Here is a 20,246-nt window from a genome sequence, read left to right as displayed (position 1 = left end):
TTTAAGACCTACAACAATAAAACTCCTAGAAAAAAACATAGCAAAAAAGTTACTTGGCATTGGTCTTGGCAATGATTTTTTTTTTTTTAAATTTAACGTCAAAAGCACAAGCAACAAAAGCAAAAACAAATAAGTGGGACTACATCAAACTGAAAAGTTTCTGTACAGTAAAAGAAACAATTAACAAAATGAAAAGGCAACCTTTGCAATGGGAGAAAATATTTGCAAGCCATCTATCTGATAATGAGTTAATATCCAAAATATATGACTCATACAATTCAAAAGCAAAACAACAACAAAACAAAAAACAATAAATGGGCCGAGGACTTGAATAGACATTTTTCCAAATAAGACATACAAATGTCCAACGAGTACATGAAAAGATACTCAATCAGTAATCATTAGGAAAATGCAAATCAAAACCACAATGAGCTATCATCTCGCACTTATTAAAATGGCTATTATCAAAACCACAAGTGATAAACCACAAACGCTGATAAAGATGTGGAGAAAGGGAAACCCTGGTGTACTCTTAGTGAGAATGTAAATTGGTACAGCCATTATCGAAAACAGTATATAATCCTTCAAAAAACTAAAAAATAGAATTACCATCTGATCCAGCAATTCTACTTCTGGGTATATACCTGAAGAAGATGAAATGACTACTTTGAAGAGATACCTGCACACCCATGTTCATTGCCGCATTACTCACAATAGCCAAGTCATAGAAACAACCTAAATGGTCATTAACAGATAAATGGATAAAGAAAATGTGAAAAAAATATATAAAATGAAATATTATTCAGTCATAAAAAAGGAAATCCTCCAATCAGGGACAATATGGATGGATCTTGAGGGCATTACGGTAAGTGAAAAAAATCAGACAGAAAAAGATGAATATTGTATGACCTCATTTATACGTGGAATCTAAAAACATTGAAATCGTAGAAAGAGTAGTGTGGTGGTTACCAGGGGCTAAGGGTTGGGGAAATAGGGAAATGTTGAACAAAAGGTACGAACTTTCAATTATAAGATAAATAAGTGCCAGAATCTAGTGTACAGCATGGAGACTATAGTTAACACTGTGTTGTATACTTGAAAGTTGCTATGAGAGTAGAGCTTTAATGTTCTCACCATAACAATAACAAAATGGTAATAATATGAGGTGAAGGATGAGTTAACTAATCTTATTGTGGCAAATATTTTGTAATATATCCATGTATCAAATCATCACGTTGTATGTCTTAAATTTACAGTGTTCTATGTCAATAAGGCTGAGAAAAAAGAGGGCTTGGAGTAAAAGCCTCAGGAAGGGGGCCAGAGAGCACTTGAAGTCAGCTTTATGTTATGTCTGTGAGGGGTAATGACTGATTGAAAGGAATCAGACTGGATCCACATTAAATCCTTCTGGATTTATGTGGTGCTAGAATCTCAAAAATGTTTGAGAAGTACGGGCTATAGAATTCCTCCAGCTCAAGCTTCTTAATCTACAGATGAAGATATTGAGTCCCAGGGGCACAAGTATTTAGTGTTAGATAGGATTTCGCACTCTGGGTTCTGGGCTTTCTGTATGACTTTCTCATTGTCCATTTCACTGGAAAACTTTTTTATTTCCATACATAATTAGCATTCATTAATGCCAGGCCCTGTGGTAGAGGGTGGTGATTCAAAGATGCTGTATGAAGCTTATGTTCTAATTGGTGTGATGGAGAGCTTCAGAACTAATTATATTATACCAGATAAAAATTATTAATAGATTTAATTATATTGTAAGTGTATAAATGAAAATGCTAAGTGGAAAAATAGAAAACAAAATTATGTATATGTTCTGATCTCATACTGTTAAAAAAAAAATACATAGGAACTTGAGAAAGGCAATAACCCACTAATGGGCCAAGTGTTATGGGACGCGCTAAGATCTTGTGTTATAAATACTTGTGCACTTATTTGATCTCCCTGCCTTGAGGGACAGAATCGAGTTTTTGTATTCATTATATCTGTGCATCTTGACCCAGATTTGCCACCGGGTAGAAAGAAGCTTCATAGATGTTGAATCAGTGAAGTTCCCTTCTGCATGCTGTCCGCATTCCAAAGGAGCACTTACTTCTCCTAAAGAGAATAAAGGAGAGTGAGAAAGGATGACGTTAGTATTCAGGTGGACGGAGGAGGGCAAGGTTCTTAAAGAATATTCGCTAAAAGTAAAAAAAAAAAAAAATCTCACTACCTTCCTGACAGAGATGCAAACTGACGAGCTCCCCCTGGAGGCTGCACAGGATGCTCATAGGGTGACTTAAACCGTCCAGCCCGCAGTCACTGGTCCTGGGGTGCCATGTGGGCGCCTGCGGGAACTTTGCGCTACGGGGGACTTAGCACGAGGAGCTGGCACAAGTCAGATTTGCCCAGTGGGTGTGCGCCCAGGGAAGCGAGGTCCCTGATAGCGACTGCGGTAGGGTTAGGGCCTCTAGTTCCTCTAGATGGCTGGGGTCTGAACAGGGAGCCCAGGGAATGAGACACAAAGAACTCTTGTCCGTCCCACACCCCAACACACACACTTTAGACTATCTTCTTGAGATATTTAAGGGATGCATACGATCATAGGATCAGATGTCTCCTGTGAATCACTCACGATTTTTTCCTAACGCTTAATTCACTCTGGGGATAAAGATGCTGGGGTGGGAGGCTGCCTGGGGTGCCCCACACCTCCAAGTAAAATCCTCCATTCAGCCCCGCATCTCGGCTCCTTCATCCTCCCTCCCTCCTCTCCTCTGGCCCACCTCCTTCCCCTTCGCCTCCCTCCGCGTCCGCCCGGCGTCATCGCCCCCTTTCCCCTCCCATCTCCCCGCCTCCGCGCGCAGCTCGGCTCTTGCCTCCTCCGCAGTCTCTGCCGCGAGCTCCCGGTGGTGCCCGCCGGGCGGTGACCGGCGGTGGCGGGGCGGCCTCCGGCTCTGGCAACCCGCTAGGCTCGTGGCAACAGCGCCCCCGCCCTCCCTCCCTCGCCAGCGTTGGTGACCGCCTGGGGGCTCTTTGATTCGAACTGGGCAGCGCCCCGGCGACTAAGCTTCACAGGTAAGGATGGAGCACCCCCACCTGCCTCTCCGACAGGGCGAGACCCTAAAACTTGGAAGTTTCCCTGAGAAAGGCAGAACCCATCCGAGAGGAGCTTCTTTGAAGGGGTCTAAAGCTAGCGATCAAACTTAGCACTTTAAGTCCTCAAAGAAACGAGCCTCTCTTCCAATAGGCAATTCTGTGTGCCGGCCTCTGCACGGTTTAATATTAACAGTAAGAATGTTTGCATTGGAATATAAATGGAATTCTTTCTACTGAAGGAGTACCAGAGGGGACCCTCTTTATTTTTATGATTATTAACAGATGACATTGAAAAAGGTGTAAAACGCATTCCTGGAAAGTCTACTCTTGTTGAAAGCCCCTTTGGCAGGGATACCATGAAAGCTAGAATCAATCAATCTCTCTTCTCTCTGATTCTGTCTCTTCTCTGTCTCTGTCTCTCTGTCTCTCTCATCAACTTGGCTGCACAGGTCAGCAAAAAGAGCAGTGGAAAACGTTTTTAAAATGAGATGGTGAAATGAAATGGAAAAGTCTTGGACTTGCTTTAAAATTCTCCAGCCAAAACAAAACAAACAAACAAAAAACCAAACAATTGGGGGAGATAGATGAAACGAGATTGGCAAATATTGATAATTGTTGAAGCTGGGTGATGGGCTCATGGGAATATACTTTTGTTTTCTACTTTTCAAAATGCTTTTCATTTTACTTTTGTGCAGTTTGGACATTTTCTATAACAAAAAGTTTTTGAAAGTTGTGGAAACATTCTTGCCTGATTCCTGACCTTTTTTATACTGTCATTGAGTTGAAAAGAGGTTGTATGTACTATTTAGGTGTTTGTTTTTTTTTTCTCCCTTTTTATTAATCCTACTCACTTCTGAAATTCTCATTTTATCTCAAGTACATTTTTCTCTATGGAGGATTATAAAAGTCATATTTTGCTGCTTGGAGAATAATACTTAGAATCTGGTTTATAATTTGAAGAAAGAATGTTAAAATCCCAGCCAAATAAGACATCTAGGCTTGAAAGTAGTGGCCAAGCATCATGTGGAATTTTATTTTTTTAAAGGAAATATTAGAGGCGTTCCTTTCGTGTGAGAAGAGATTAAACTGTCCAAACTTTTCTTCCAGACATCTCAGAAACCTATATGCTTTTCAGAATCTTTTGCATGTTTTTAAATGTGAGATTGTTTAGCTTATGTACTTGACACATAGTATGTACTCATTACATGTTAAAATAAATAATTGGTAATTTGAGTTAATTTTCTCTATTGAATAAATTATTTATCTATCTCTGCCCAACACTCCAGGCCAGTATATTGCATTTTAACAGCAAATTCAGACTCAGAATTTTGGAGACTGAAGCCGATGAGAAATCTGCGATGAGAGGTTAGGAAACAGCAAAGTCAAGTTAGTGGTACAAAAGCTATTATTTTATAACTTTGCTTAGCTAAAAAATTTTCAAAAGCTTCAAGTAGATTAAAATGATGTATGATTAATGAAAAGCATTGTGCTCACAAGATGCTTTAAAGCCTGAAAAGTAGCATACCTAATACATTTACAGACATTCTTTGCTTTCAGAGGTCAACTTGCAAGATACAAAAATAAGTTGGAGCCATATGTTGTGCACTTCCTATGTGAGTGCATGAGCCAGCCAGCAGAGGGGTCCTTTGGGACTGACTTCCTTACTGCTATTCACCCCAAATCTGATTTACACACGGCATATCCATTGCATAAATTAAAAATATACATGTCTTGGAAAAATAGCTAAAAAACAAAGGGAGGGTATTTCTTATTGTGATGAGAAACAGAAGATGTGGGTTACTGTAAAATAATCAACTGTGTAATTTTATCATCTTCCTTTCCCTCAAGTACTGCCAAATTCTGAAAGCAGACATTACTTTGTCTCCATTCCTGAAACTAACCTTGAAAATAGCACTATAATATTTTGAATAGAAATTGGCACATTGTCAATGAACTTTCTTGCCATTTATTTTCAGCGTAGAATCAGCAGAGAGCATATCTTTTAGGAATGGATTATAAAGTATTTGATAAACATATGTGAGATATTTGGCAGGTTGAAGACTTTCCTTCGTGTTGAAATGAATTGCAGCACATTTGGGGGACTATTTAGCAGTGCTGTAGGTCATAGTGGAAGTGTGTTGGCACTACAATGGTTTTTAGAAAACCACCTGCCAGAAAATTGTCTGGCTGTAGACAGCATTATCAGTTCTCAGTTCATCAAGATGGGTTCTGTGGCCTGTAGGTTGGTTTCAAAATGTGATAAATTCCATATGTGACAACCATTTTGTATATTAGCCAGTTAGACTTCTCCCCCTATTGAATTCCACATGCTTTTAAAATAAATTCTATATCACAGCTCAGTGAACGTAAACAATTTAAATGCAGGATCATCAGGCTAACTTTGCCATCTAGTGGTAGAAGTATGGATATCAGGCAAGTTCCAACTGCGGAAGGCTAGGAATTGAGGCTTGAGTATCATTGATGAGTAAGTTTTTTCTCATTTGTGGTTTAAATCTAGGACTTTAAAGTTGAAATTGATCTTAGAAATGTTCTAGTGCAACACAATAGCTAAGAAGTACCATTACAGAGATCCTTAAACAAGGAAAGAGGCTTTGAAATGATGTGTAGCCCTCAGTATCCATTTGGGGAATAAACAAATTTATCTACCCTGTTCCAGTTCTCATTTCCCTCTCATAATACTGCACCATACCACCATAAAATTTTATCATGATTTTCTGATTTTAGTTCTAAAATTGCACATCCGTATACTTTTCCTTAAAATGAAAATTTTCATTTATGTTTAAGTCTGAACCAAACATTCTTTCCCACTTAATATCATTTCCTAAACTTCTCTTTTGAAACATTCAGAACACAAAATTTAAAAAACTGGATTCTTACCTTTAAAAGTTTATTAATTTCTTATTGCTGCTGTAACAAATTACTGAAAACTTAGTGACTTATAGTTCTGGAGGCCAGAAGTCCAAAGTGGGTCAGCAGGGTTGCATTCCTTCTGGAAGTTCAAGGAGAGAATTTGTTCCCTTTATTCAGGTTCTAGAGGCCACCTTGCCTTCCTTGGCTTGTGACCCTGTATCACCACGACCTCTGCCTCCATCTTCACAGCTCCTTCTCGCTCTAGGCCCTCCTGCCTCCTTCTTATAAGGATCCCTGTGCTTATACTGGGCTCACCTGGATAGTCCAAGCTAATCTCATCTCAGAATTCTTAGTCACATTTGCAATCTCTTTTACCATGAAGGAACATATTCCTTCAGTTTTGGGAATTAGAATATGGCTCTCTTTGGGAGCCATTATTTGGCATAAACAATGAGGGACACAATAGTTAGAGATGTATGAAATCTCTTATCAATATCTACCTATGTTTGGACTCCCATTGTTTGATATTAATAATAATTGCTGCCTTTGTTGAATGTTTACTGTGCTCTGGGCATTGTGCTCTCTCTCTCTCTATCTCACACACGCACACACACACACACACACACACAGTTCGTATTAGTTCCTCACAAAAATACTTTAAAATGTTATCCCTATTTAACAAATGTGGAAAATAATCTTTGGAAAAATTAAGTAACCTTCACAAAGTCACATAGCTAAGAAGTAACAAGTGTAATGAAACTGGTTTCCCGTAAATGCCCATAATTATTGAAACACCCCAGTTCTTACTCTCCATATTCCCTAAAGTCACGAACACCATTGTTTTCTCATGGCTGTAGTTTCATACACTTTTTAATTTAAATGTCGCTACCACTCAGTGTTCTAGTTAGTGATTAGCATTTGAATGGTAAAGGCCTAAAGTGGTTTGGGAATTGAACTTCATAAAAAACCTATTCTTCTCTACATCTGCCCCCAATTTGTGAAAGTGACTATTAAAGTTTCTAAAAGTGTTCTCCAAAACCTAACCCATTTAATGCTTGCTTTACACCTGTTTATTCTCTTTACAAATGTTCCCCCTCTCCTGCTGTGGCCTTCTGTCTAAACCAGTGCTACTCTCTACTTATTTAGAATATCTGGACCAGGACACAATGTCTACCTGTTGTGTGTCAATCTTTACTGAGCGGGTAGAGGATGAAAATGGGGAAGAAGATGGCTGGTGCACGTTTTCATGTTTATGTACGTGTTTAAATGTAGGCAGTGATGTTGGAGGGCAGGGGGTTGGGATCGTGGATGGCTATAAAAGGAACAGGCAAGTTGTAAAAAGTGATCATGTAACCATTGGTGTGTCCTAATATATACATTAAGGTAGAAGTTAGCCCTATAAGGTCATCAGTCTGACTGAGCAGTCCCTGATCTGCACCAGCCTCTACTCCTGAAAATGTTTGACGGATTAATGCAAAATTAGGTTCCATGGCAGCATACTATACACATGAATTTGGACAACTACCTCACTATACATTGCAAGAAACAGGTGAAAAGAAAGGCCTGAGTAAGTGTGAACCTATCTCCTGGTAAGGAAAAGCAATTCAGTGTAGGTCCTTAATGGTAAGTCAGGAGCCTCATTTTTCATATACAAGAAAAACAATTCATTTGAAATGTTTCATATAGTAAGCCCTACCTAAGCTAAACTATGAATATAATTATATCATGCCACATTAATATTCTATACACTCTAGATAGACTCTCAAAAAGTTAGTTTTTTCTTTTACTGTAAGTCACTCCCTTAGAATAATTATTTTGGACTTTGTTTCTTTTTAAGCCGAGGCCACGATTCAGTTCCAGAATTCCTGACATAGATCCAGGCCATAAATAAGACATGGGAAATGCAATTCAAGTGTTCTGTGGCTAGGTAATATTTAATCACACTAAAGTTTAATGTATTGAGAAAAATATATTACAAAGCCACAGATATTCATAGGAAGGAATAATTAGAAAAAAAAAAAGTCATTTGGGAAGGCTCTAAAATGAAGCTGTCCCTGAACAAAACAAACAAAAAAAGGCAATTTGAGAGTATGTTGGAAACTATGTTGAAATGAAAATATTTGACCATAAAATTGACTTTTTAGGAAACAAAGTACTGTAAGTTTGGCTTATGTAATAAATTATTCTAAAGTGATATTAATTTACCCATTAAGGTAGAACAATAATGATAAAAGAGTCTGTTATTGACACTTGCCATGCTTTGGGCTCAGTGGTGATTCTTTGCATATATTGTCTAATTTAATCCCCACAATTATGTTATGAGGTAGAGATCACTATTATCCTCACTTTGCACATGAGGAAACTGAAACATAGGTGAACTTAATGAATTGTCCCAATTCATATGCCTAATAAGTGGTAAAGATGAGACTTCGCCCAAATTTTCTCGCTTCTTGGTCTGCACTTGTAACCACTACATTGGTATAGATACTTAAATATTCTGTACTGCCAGCAATCACATTTCTGAGAAAGCATAAGCAAGCAAAAAATAGTCATCTTTTGTAGTTATGTATGGTCATCTCTATTAATATAGACCAGGTATGAATTCAGAATAATATTTGCTCTATCAGTAAAAATTCATTTGCATATCCTGATATTCTTTCTTCCTAATTCCCTTCCACTCCATTTGTTTCCATGGTCCAACCCATAATCAGCTGTGTGTACACTGACTCATGGTGGAGAGCCATGACTGCAACCTCACATTCGTTAACCAAAATTAGAATTTAAAGCCCCAAATCCAAGCCATTTGGAAAGTGACAGTGAAGGTCACAATTATAATGAAAGATAGGAAAAAGGAGGAGGATGAGGGAAGACAAGGGACATCAAAATATTATAACTGCCCCACCAATTGGGATCGTGACTCTTTAGATCAATGACTTAGTGCTTTTTGGATGATGGGCATATGTAGATGTTTCCACAGAACCATGGATTTCTCTATTAGTAAGAACTGTCATTTGCATTACATTGACATTTTACCACAGACAAACTTAGATTTTCCAAGAGAAAGTGTCCTTAAATTTTTGTCCAATGTTAAATTACAGGCCAAATTAGACAGGCTAACTAAATCCATGTCCTCTTATTACTGTGATTCTGAGGTCATATTACAAGGCTCTGCTCTCCCCATGCCCAAGGATAGATGTGGGCATGGTTTTATTCTTGTGGGGCACTGCAACAGAGCTCCCTCAAAGGGGACCAGACAAGGCTGGCGAACTGATGCCATTGCACGATTTGTGGCGTCAAACACTGGATATACTACATTGAAATCTACTGACTTTGACTTATTTTTCTTCATTAAATGACTGAACCATTCAATATTAGCAGTTGCTAACAAAGCAAAAGAGCAAAGTTCAGAATAAATATGTTTTGTACACACACATGAAGCAGATATCATTTGAAACCCAGTTAAACAGTGATCCCTGGAAAGACTGCCTTCTGGGATGTGGCTTAAGCTGCTGCTATACCAGGGTCTTGGCTGCTGCCACAGTTCTCAAATTGTAATGAGTATCAGAATTGCCTGGGGGCTGGTTAAAACATAGATAGCTGGAAAATCCCTCCCCCACCCCCAGAGGGTTTTGCAGGGAAAGTGTAGGCCTTGAAATTAGCATTTTAAACAGGTTCCCAAGTGATGCTGACAGTTATGGTCTGGGGACTACAACTGGACATCCTTTTATATGACAGAGTTTATATTTTGCCATATACAAGTACAGAATTATATTAACAAACTAATAACAGTCTTTTGAGTTGTTTGTGTTTGATTTTGAGTCCAAAGGCAGGCAAAAACCATTGTCCCAGCTCAAAGCAGTCAGGCAGGAGAAGTTTTTGTTACAGGAGGGTTAGCCTTTTTGTTTTATTCAGGTCTTCAACTGATTGGATGAGGCCCACCCACATTAGAGAGAGAAACCTGCTTTATTCAGTCTACCAATTCAAATGTTAATCTCATCCATAAACACTCTTGCATCAGGATAATGTTTGACCAAATATCTGGGCACCCCGTGGCCTATTCACATTGACCCATAAAACTAACCATTATATGGGCTTTCTCAAGTCTGCCTACAGAATTATGGCACAAGGTGCATGTTTTATTTGGTAAAAAGTAGGGGAACTTCTATATTTTTGGTTCAATGATTTGTATAGTAAAAGATCATTTTGTCAGTTATTTATATTTGCATTCTGCCTTACTAATCCCCTGCTAACTAAAAAGTTGGAAGACTAAAGTTGCAAGACTAAGTACTGAAACAAAACAAAACAAAACAAAACAAAACAGACCTAACTGGGGGAAATAATATCACACTAGCATGATTTAGATATGCTCTATTTTGCCTAGCAATGACTTTCACATGTTTATTACTCTACAGATCATTAGTATCAAGTGTTTATGTACAAAGTAATTTCATGTTTCTCAATGAAGATATTTGACTTTTAGTCTTTGATGTAATCACACATTAAGTACACAATATACAGCTGTTATCATAACAGGTTGAATGAAAAACTGATTCAAAAAAATTTTTTTACCAGACCAAAAAATTTCTTTGATTGAAATTTTGTTAAGAATCAAGTAGATAAAACATATGACTCTTTTTAATCATCGATTTTGGTCTGTTGATAAGCTAAGAGGAAGCATATAACTTTCTGATTTTAGCTTTTTTTTTTAAGGCAGAGACATAAGTTGTTTTTTTTTTTTGGAAACTGGTTAAACATAGGATTTCAAGGTCTCCGTAGAATTACTCAGTTACCTTTTTTTTTTTTTACTCCAATCCAATTAAATAAAATTGGAGATATTCATTGTAAAAATTGCATAGGAGATAACAAAAGAAAATGCTAAATGGTTCAACAAAAGCATTAGCAGTATAATTACTGCTTTGTATAAAGTCAAATTTTCCATGGTAATGATTAGAAAATACTGTGACATAAGTGTGGATTTTTTTTCCAAAGTATATTCCTTATTGAATTTTCGTACAATATCCATCACTCTCTGTGGAAGAATGCCCTGTCCCTGAAATAAAACAAGTTACAAGCTACTTAACAAAAAGTACAGTCTAATATTAACCAGCATCACCATTACTCAACATTCAAGTGTGAGCAGATAAAAAAATGGAAATTGCAAAACTTCTATGTAATCTTGCTAATGCCAATAAAAATTACTGTAAATTTGTTTCATATATTCAAATGTATGGTGATTCAAATTAATTGTCATGTTTTGGTGAATATATTATGTTTAAACAATCAAGAGGTTAATGAATATGTCTTTGTTATATCAAAAGAATATTATTAGTTTGTTAATAAAATTCTGGGCTTGTATATGGCAAAATGAACTAGTTGTATCAAGAGATGCCTGTATTCAACTCCACATCAGAGACAACTTCTGTTGTTCATGCCAGTGCCCAGGATTCAGTGGGTGTACCCTGGGTTGAGGACAAGTCCTAACATTCTTCATTAGCTTTGTTTTCCATGCCAAAAAAAAAAAAATTTTTTTCAGAAAGCATCGGGAGTGAAAATATTGTAGGAATAATCTACTCTTGAATTTGCCTCTACTTTATACAACGTGCAAGTCATTTGCTAAGCCTAGATGTGTTAGTTATTAGTTTAAAATGACTTGGAGCATAGCTTACGATTTCAAAATTGCTGCTCCAAAGAGTGCTACCACTACCTCCACCCTCACAACTGAGAAACTTTACATACAGTGAGCCTAGAGAAACAGGAAAAGCGTGAGAGAAGATGTTAATAATAGAAGAGGTATTATATGACTTATCAAGTACTGACAACTTTAGAAATACTTAAAAGCACTGGCTCTTAGATGACAAGACCTATGATGAGAGGGAGTATATTAATCATGATCATGTTTTCCCATGTGGCTAATCCAGAATCATAGCCCAGCCTCCATAAATTCTTACAACTAATTTTAACATACAGTAAAATCTCACTATGAAGAATTTTTGTATCTTGCTTTGTTTAGACGGTAGTTCCACTCTTTAAAAAAAAGTGCGGGGCACATTTTTCTTACTTTAGCATAAAATGGCCTGTGCATATTTTCTTTTTATGATAAGGGGTTCTGCTTGTAAAAATCAAAGCACGTCAATAGCAGATGAATTCATCTATTTATTTTAAAAACCTCTACTTCCTTTAGAATATTATCCAGTGATTTCAATTACACCATCAATCAGCTTGGTCTGCAAATCGTGGTTCAGGGAAATTCACTGTATTCTAATGAACTTTTTCGAGCTCTGTGCTAGGCATTTACACTCGAGAGAGGAGAAATTTATGATTCCTGCTTTTAAGGAGCGAAGTGCAGGGACAGTGCAGGCCATCTGCTGCTATCTTTATGTCTAAATCATCCAGAAAGAAGGTTGTATGAGACCCAGGAAGGAAGAGAGTGTGACTTAGGCAACAAAGGACCCCAGTGAGCCATCCTGTCTTTCTCTCCCATGCATTGGGCTATCTGGGGAGGTAGAGGTGGAGATGGCAAGTGGAGGTCGGGGGATGTGGGTTAGGGCTGGTAGTGGGAAGGTTCGGTGAAAAACAGTTTACTGATTTAGGAAATCTGTATGAGCCTACTTAGCAGGGTGTTTAATCTCAATGAAACGTAAGTACAGTGAAAATAAGAGTTCCTAGTAGTGGCAAAGGTACATTTAGGACCCTAGGCCTAAAATGAAATGGAGAAGTATCATTTAAAGAGAAAACATTGTAAAGCTTCTCTCTCTCTCTTTTTCCTATGTTTAAGGACAAAATGGAAAATATGCTATTTTGGTTGATGTTTTTCACGCTTGGATGGACCACCATTGATGGATCAGAGGTGGAACAGGATTTTACGTGGCACTTGAGAAAAATACCCCGGGTCATCAGTGAAAGGACTTTCCATCTCACCAGCCCCACATTTGAGGCAGATGCTAAGATGACGTTAAAGAGAGTGTGTGGCATCGAATGTCAGAAAGAACTCCCAGCTCCCAGCCTTTCTGAACTGGAAGATTCTCTTTCATATGAGACTGTCTTTGAGAATGGCACCCGAACCTTGACCAGAGTGAAAGTTCAAGATTTGGTCCTTCAGCCAACTCCAAATATCACCACAAAAGGAGCATCTGTTAGGAGAAAGAGACAGGTGTATGGCACAGACAGTAGGTTCAGCATCTTGGACAAAAGATTCTTAACCAATTTCCCTTTCAGTACAGCCGTGAAGCTTTCCACCGGCTGCAGTGGTGTTCTCGTTTCACCCAACCACGTCCTAACTGCTGCCCACTGTGTTCATGACGGAAAAGACTATATTAAAGGGAGTAAAAAGCTTAGAGTGGGGTTGTTGAAGATGAGGAATAAAGGAGGTGGCAAGAAACGTAGGGGTTCTAAGAAGAACAGGAGAGAAGCAAATGGTGGTGACCAGACTGAGGATGGTAAAGAGAATCTGAAGGCAAGAGCCAAGGCTGGAAGAAAAAAAAAGGAATCTGCGAGGGATCAGAGAGTAGCTGAGGGGAGGCCCTCTTTCCAGTGGACCCGGGTCAAGAATACCCACATTCCCAAAGGCTGGGCTACAGGAGGGAGTGGGGACTCAGCCCTGGACTATGACTATGCTCTCCTAGAGCTGAAGCGTCCTCACAAAAAGAAATATATGGAACTAGGCATCAGTCCGACCATCAAGAAGCTGCCAGGTGGAATGATCCACTTTTCAGGATTTGATCGTGATAGGGCAGATCAGTTGGTCTACCGGTTTTGTAGCGTGTCCGACGAATCCAATGATCTCCTCTATCAATACTGCGATGCTGAATCGGGCTCCACTGGCTCCGGGATTTATCTGCGTCTGAAAGAGCCAGCCAAAAAGAATTGGAAGCGCAAAATCATTGCTGTCTATTCAGGCCACCAGTGGGTGGATGTCCACGGTGTTCAGAAGGACTACAATGTGGCTGTCCGCATCACCCCCCTCAAATACGCCCAGATTTGCCTCTGGATTCACGGAGATAACGCCCACTGTACTTCTGGATAACAGAAACCCCGAAACCAGGCCGTGGATGATCTAAATCGCAGAGGAAACCAGTTCTGATTATTGTATCAAGATCACTTCACAGGTGCCTGGACTTGAACCCTATCAATAGCATTTCAACATTTTTATGAATTTAGTTTTTTCAAAAATAGAAGATTTTCATACATTTAAAAAAGTTTAGGTAAAGATATTGAAACTAGATGGGTATTTCAATGCTAAGTATATATTCTTCACATGGTGGTAAGTTTCATTTGTGGGAAAATTTTTGTTTCTGCCTTAAAAATTAGATACTCTTTAAAACTTCAAGCTGGTACTATAAGTAATGTGTGATTTCTTGATGGGCTTATTCTCAGGGTCCTACTCTAAGAAGAATCTAATGGCATGCCAGTTGCATATCAAATGTGAAATTGCATATACAGAGGTAGACAGTTACATAATTAGAATCAAGGCAGAGACAAAAATTTACAACACAGGGCTCTATTCTGAGAAGGACCCATTCGGTTCATGCCCTCAGTGTTTACATTGTGTTTTCTGTTGGGTCTCAGAAACTTAAAAAAAAAAACATATTTTTTTTTTGAAGTATTACAAGGAATGGCAAAATTTATAAACAAAACTATTAACGATTTTACTGCTTTAAAAAGTATCAGCTGTAGTGTGTATTATGTGAAAATGAAAGAAATACTTTGTTCTATGGAATAAATCTAGTTTGAAAATAGAGAAGTTGAGACATTTTAAGAACTGAAGTTTTTAACTATATTCAAAATATGGACTTTTCATGGATACATAGGGAAGACAGTTCAAAAGTTATAAATGATCATGCATTGAAAGACACATCGTTTTATGCTACACATTATCCTATGTATGAGATGTTAACTTTTTAGGACAAGGAATTCTAATCTTTTTTAAGAGCCTTTTTTTCTCCTTGATAAAGCGGCTTTTTTAATAGGGCCAGAGGCATATTATTTTGATGAATTCTCTGATTAGTAATTTTAGGTATGTTCTTTCCTAAAAATGAATATAATTCTGAATATAATTTTTAAAAGAAAGTTCTGATTGTTTTCATTAGGGACCAAGGCTGTACACTCACTCTAACCATCATGGCAGCCTAAGCAGATGGAGAGAATCCAGTGGCTGCTCTGGGGCATCCTCTACTTATTTCCTGAATGAACAGGTATTTACTGAATGGCTCTAAAAGGATGTTAGTTCAGGCCCTTAGGTATAAACGGTTTTAGTGATTTGTAGTTGAGTCAACCATAAACTTCAGAAACTTCAGGCCTAATTTCTGGTCTGTTCTTCCTGGCGGTTTCTAGGCACGCATTCTCTTCTCTCATAATACACCCAAGTCACCGATTCTGCTGGAGTTCAAATCTACTTTCCTTGTTATTATTATTATTTTTTAAGAATGGAGAGTTATATCCTTCACTAGTATGCGAAGGAATATTTGATCAGATTATGATAAAATGATTTTGTAAATGGTGTTCAAAATAGGTGATATTCAGTACAAGTGAACATTCTTTTGTAATGTGAATCAGTTATAAATCATTCAATAAAAAATTAGAAATAAATCAATTATAACTCATTGTATCTGTAAATATGTTTTATATAGAGGGTTTCAGCAACTATTAAATTAACTATCATTTATTTAAAAATGATTCTATTTAATTCTAAACACATTTCACTGATAGTATTTTATCTTTGGTAATAGTGGAATAGGGCTACTGACTCAAAAGTTTTAGTCAGATCTTTTTTTGAGAATTATTTATATAATCACTGCAACTAAAGATGTTTCAAGGTGAATTTTGCACTTATTGCAAACACACACACAATATCTTCATCTTAGATTCTTAGAAAATAATTCCTGGGATTTGAGTAAATTCAGAATTAAAAGGGGGTAGGACACAAACATTCAGTCCATAACAGGTCTCTATTGTAAATTCACAAGCTGCACCTTGAGCCAGGCCCAGGGAACTCACAAACACCCTTGTCACCAGAGGGAGTAGGTAAAAGGTATGACTGGCAGCTCAAGCCAACCAGTCTTCTCCCCACTTTCATCCTTTCATCATCATCATCTCAAGTGCTTGTACCTGGCACAGAGGAGGTGATCAACGTGCTTAAAAACATCCCCAAGTGTTCCTTGAGGCTTACCCTTTCAGGGCATTATTTACTTTGTGCTACATGATAAGGCTCCAAATGCTAGAGATATTACCTTAATTGTATATTGTATTAAAGATGTAACTACATATTTAAATAATGAAAATATCTCATTACGAGAATTTTAATACTAGAATATTGTAGTATGGCACTTAAGGAGTCAGATATTTGCCATATTCTCTACTGACTCATGTGAGTTTTTGATAAGAGTGTCTTCAAACTGACAGGTCCCGGGCTCCTGCAGTTACTCCTCACCCTCTCCATCTGTCATGTAAACATTTGATAAGATAATCTCTGTCTCTAACTTGCCTCCAAAATCTTTTCACTTTAGTCGTATTTTAAAATTTCCAATAACGTCTTAAACTCTGCATACTTTTTTTAAGCACCGGGGACAAGTAGGTTACTTAGAATATCTACTTTAATTTATGATGCAAGCAATGTGAACATATTGATTCACTTTTACCTTCCTGTGAGGTTTTACAAAAATGAGGCTATATGATTACATTTCTGTCTATATTTGTAAATGTTTTACTAATATTCAAACTTGCATTGATGTTATTGAAATCCTCTGTGTATGTATTCACATCCTGAAAAGTGTGTCTATATACTTTCACACATGTGGTAAAGATAAGGGAAATACTTTGAAATCTGTTCATACAACTTAACACACATAATTTTGAAAAGTTCCTCTAGGCTTTTGCTCAGCATAACTACCACTCGTTTCCTTACTCTTCTCTATATTTCATATGTAATTTCATCAGTAATTTGTAATATCCCATAAATTAATATCTCGCTTATCTAGAATTTCTTTTTTTGGTAATTTAAAGTATCCAAAATATAACAGAAAATATTAAACCAAAAATATCATCATCTAGTAACCAAAAGGGATGACACAAAATTACTTTTACTCTAGAAATAATCTTAACAAATTTGATAATCTGATTTCCCAAGCTAAAAGTAGAAGGCAACTGCCAAGCCAAGTCTATGATAGTCCCAAAAAGTGACAGCCTGAGAAGGATGCAGACAAAATACTAAAGGACTAAAAAAAAAAAAAAGGTATAAAAATTATAAAATTATAGTTTAGAACTATTGAGTTTTGGTATAAGTAGCTATGTGAAGGTTTACCATTATATGTTATATTTATAATGATGACTGCATAATCAATATAAAATTTAGTTATATTCAGTATGAGTTTTGGAAGGCATTACATTATAGAAAAATTTTCATCAAAAAAGCTTAACATATTTTTTAAAAAGTCTTATTTAAAAGAAGAGAAACGATGAAAACAATTTTTAAAAAATGAAAGAGAAACATCAGTGGTCTCCAGAACTGACTTGTTTTTATACTCAAAAGAAATTCTAATTTCAAAAATCAAGAAAAAACTTTTCCCCAAATTTTTATTAAACCCCTCAAAATCCTTAACTGTTTGGAATATTTGTGTATTTTGAAGGTTAATGTGTGTGACTGAAAGTTTAGAATTCGTCATACAGTTTATGCATACACTTAGCCCTAGATACAGCAACTCTGGTGTGATGGAAAAAATTCAGGATGTGGAATAAAATACCTTTCATTATCTAATCATAGTAGGCTGCCCTGTATAAAGCCTGTTCACCAAATATAATATGCCGATACTTGCAATTAGTATTATAAGAGTGTAGAAATGACCTAATATAATTGAAAAAAAGATTGGAATATCCGAAGAGCAGAGATCAGCAATTATTTATCTCAGAACTAGTGTGAATGTGTGTGAGTGTATGAGCTGGTGGATGCATTGGGAGGATTGGGACCATGTAGCTCTTGTTCTCTGAAACTAGTCATCCTCTCCTCCCCACCATTATGTTACCCCTAAACTTCCAGCTTACTGGGGTTTAGCTAACAACACAATGTTTTTCTAAGAAATGACCATTAAGAACTTTATCTCTTCTCAGCTAGATAAACAATCTAAGGACTTCACAAGAATAATCCTTGGAATACCGAGGCTTCTGTTGGATAAAGAGAAGCCCCTTTCTGTTCTGTGGACCCTCCCTGCTTCCACTCCCATTAATTGACAGGAGTCACAACTTTGCAATTTTTGTTTTACTTAGAATTTAAACTAGTGCTACTGACCCAGATACCAGATCACAAATAATATAAATCTCAGGGCATAGGAGAAAAGAGAGTACCAGCATACAGTAGAGAGATCTGGGAGGACATGTCAATTTCTTTTTGCTCTCAGAACTACTTTAAATGGGTCGGTTGTTAGAAAAATTTGCAGCTAACAACTTAGGAGATACAACTTGTTAAATTTTCCAAAATTTTTCTTTGCCATAGCTACCAAAGTGGGCTTATTTTTGTTTTAAAAATCAGAATGGCCTTGGTGCTAAGATTCTACTGCCAAACAAAAGTACCACTTTATCAAGCAATTGCCTAAAAATAAATGTTGTTATTTTTAAGAAAACCAAATTTAGTGTTCTGCCACTGCACTTGGGACATTTACTTTAAGAGATTTTCTTTGTGGTCTTTGTAAGCGACACTATTGTGTTCACCAAATGGGCAGCTGTGCCACTTCGTGTAGACTGGTACATGATTGATGTGGCTCCATAAACGAATATCCTGGGCAGTCATCGACCCACATATAACAGCATGTCTCTCCTGCACATACTCCCAAATTAAAGCTTGGGTTTTTGTGAAAACTGGTGTATCATAATGCTGCATGGACTATCTTTTTATAACTAGTAACTAAATGTGTCAATTTTTAGGCTAGATTAAACAAAATACTCTTTGTGGCTTTACTGTTTTGAACTATTTGCAAATTTTCTCTTTTGTTAGTATCATCTGTAACTTTCAAATAGAGCTGCACACTGTGAATCCACCAGATTTATGATATATCAGTGGTTTCTCTTAGCCTAGTGCTTTCCAAGTTTGGCTGCCCATTGGAATGACCTACGGGATTATTTTAGAAAGCCCGTTTCCAGGGCTTCACCAAGATCTTCCCTGGAATCCCTAAGAGTGAGGCCCAGAAATCCACGTTTGATAAAGCTCTCCAAGTAACTGTGATGATCATCCAGGTTTGGATGAGCATAATCTACCTTTTATAAACTTATTGTTCCTCCACCTCCCACAGCTCTCTCTGTACACAACAGTGTTGTTTTTTTTTTCTTTCCAGTTAAATGTTTTTTCAGTTTTACCTGCCTTTATATTTTTTCCTGTAAACACCCATTGGGAATGAAAGTGGTGGCAAAACTATCAAATACTTAGATGATATTCTTTTCAGTATTTAGAAAATGGAAATATATTTTAGCAATAACATTGTCATATAGTTAATGATGGTAAAGAATAAGTCAAATTTACAAAACTCCTGTACAAATGTGATCATTTTATAATCAGTGGCAAAATTCAATTTGTCTTATTTCCTGGAAATTAGATACTGTAGTCCCCCCTCATCTGAGGAACACATATTCCAGGACCCCTAGTAGATGCCTAAAACCCTTTATAGTACTAAACCCTATATATGCAATGGTTTTTCCTATATATACATACTTCGGATAAAATTTAACTTATAAGTTAGGCACAGTAAGAGATGAACAATAACTAATAATAAAATGTAACAATTTTAACAATATACCATAATAAAAGTTATGTGAATGTAGCATTGTTAAGTAAAATAAGGGTTACTTGAACACAAGCACTGTGATACTGCAACAGTTGGTCTGACAATCGAGACAACTACTAAGTGACTAACAGGCAGGTAGCATGTACAGCGTGGACGTGATAGACAAAGGGATGATTGACTCATGTCCTGAGCCACACAGAACGAGATGGGAGTGAGATTTTATCATTTGCTCGGAACAGCACGCAATTTAAAACTTATGAATTGTTTATTTCTAGAAATTTCCATTGAATATTTGAGACTGTGGTTGACTGTAACAGAAACCCTGGAAAGCAAAACTTTAGATAAGGGAGTACTGCTATATTATATATATTTTTCATTCCTAATCCACTTTATAATATAGGTTAGATCAATTCAGTATAGTTCAATAAACTTTTATTGTGTTCAATCTTATGCACATAGCATATAGAGTTAAGTCCTAGATTTTACCCTTCCTCAAAGAATTCATAATATAGTAAGGAAGTCAGC

At 37.0% G+C, this 20,246-nt stretch overlaps 1 protein-coding gene across 1 annotated transcript; it reads left to right on the top strand.

Moving 5' to 3' along the window:
* The first annotated feature begins 2,849 nt into the window (after positions 1–2,849).
* PRSS35 (serine protease 35) lies at positions 2,850–15,553 on the top strand. Its single transcript, XM_039852974.1, has 2 exons — positions 2,850–3,066; positions 12,734–15,553. Exon 2 carries the CDS (start codon positions 12,740–12,742, stop codon positions 13,979–13,981), a length of 1,242 nt encoding a protein of 413 aa, XP_039708908.1. The 5' UTR covers positions 2,850–3,066; positions 12,734–12,739; the 3' UTR covers positions 13,982–15,553.
* Positions 15,554–20,246: the final 4,693 nt, after the last annotated feature.

This window comes from Pteropus medius, unplaced genomic scaffold (assembly GCF_902729225.1).
Source record: "Pteropus medius unplaced genomic scaffold, Ma_sr-lr_union100, whole genome shotgun sequence".
In the NCBI taxonomy this organism is placed as follows: Eukaryota; Metazoa; Chordata; class Mammalia; order Chiroptera; family Pteropodidae; genus Pteropus; species Pteropus medius.
Note: the sequence above shows the minus strand (reverse complement) of the source record. Positions and strands in the feature narration are given on the sequence as shown.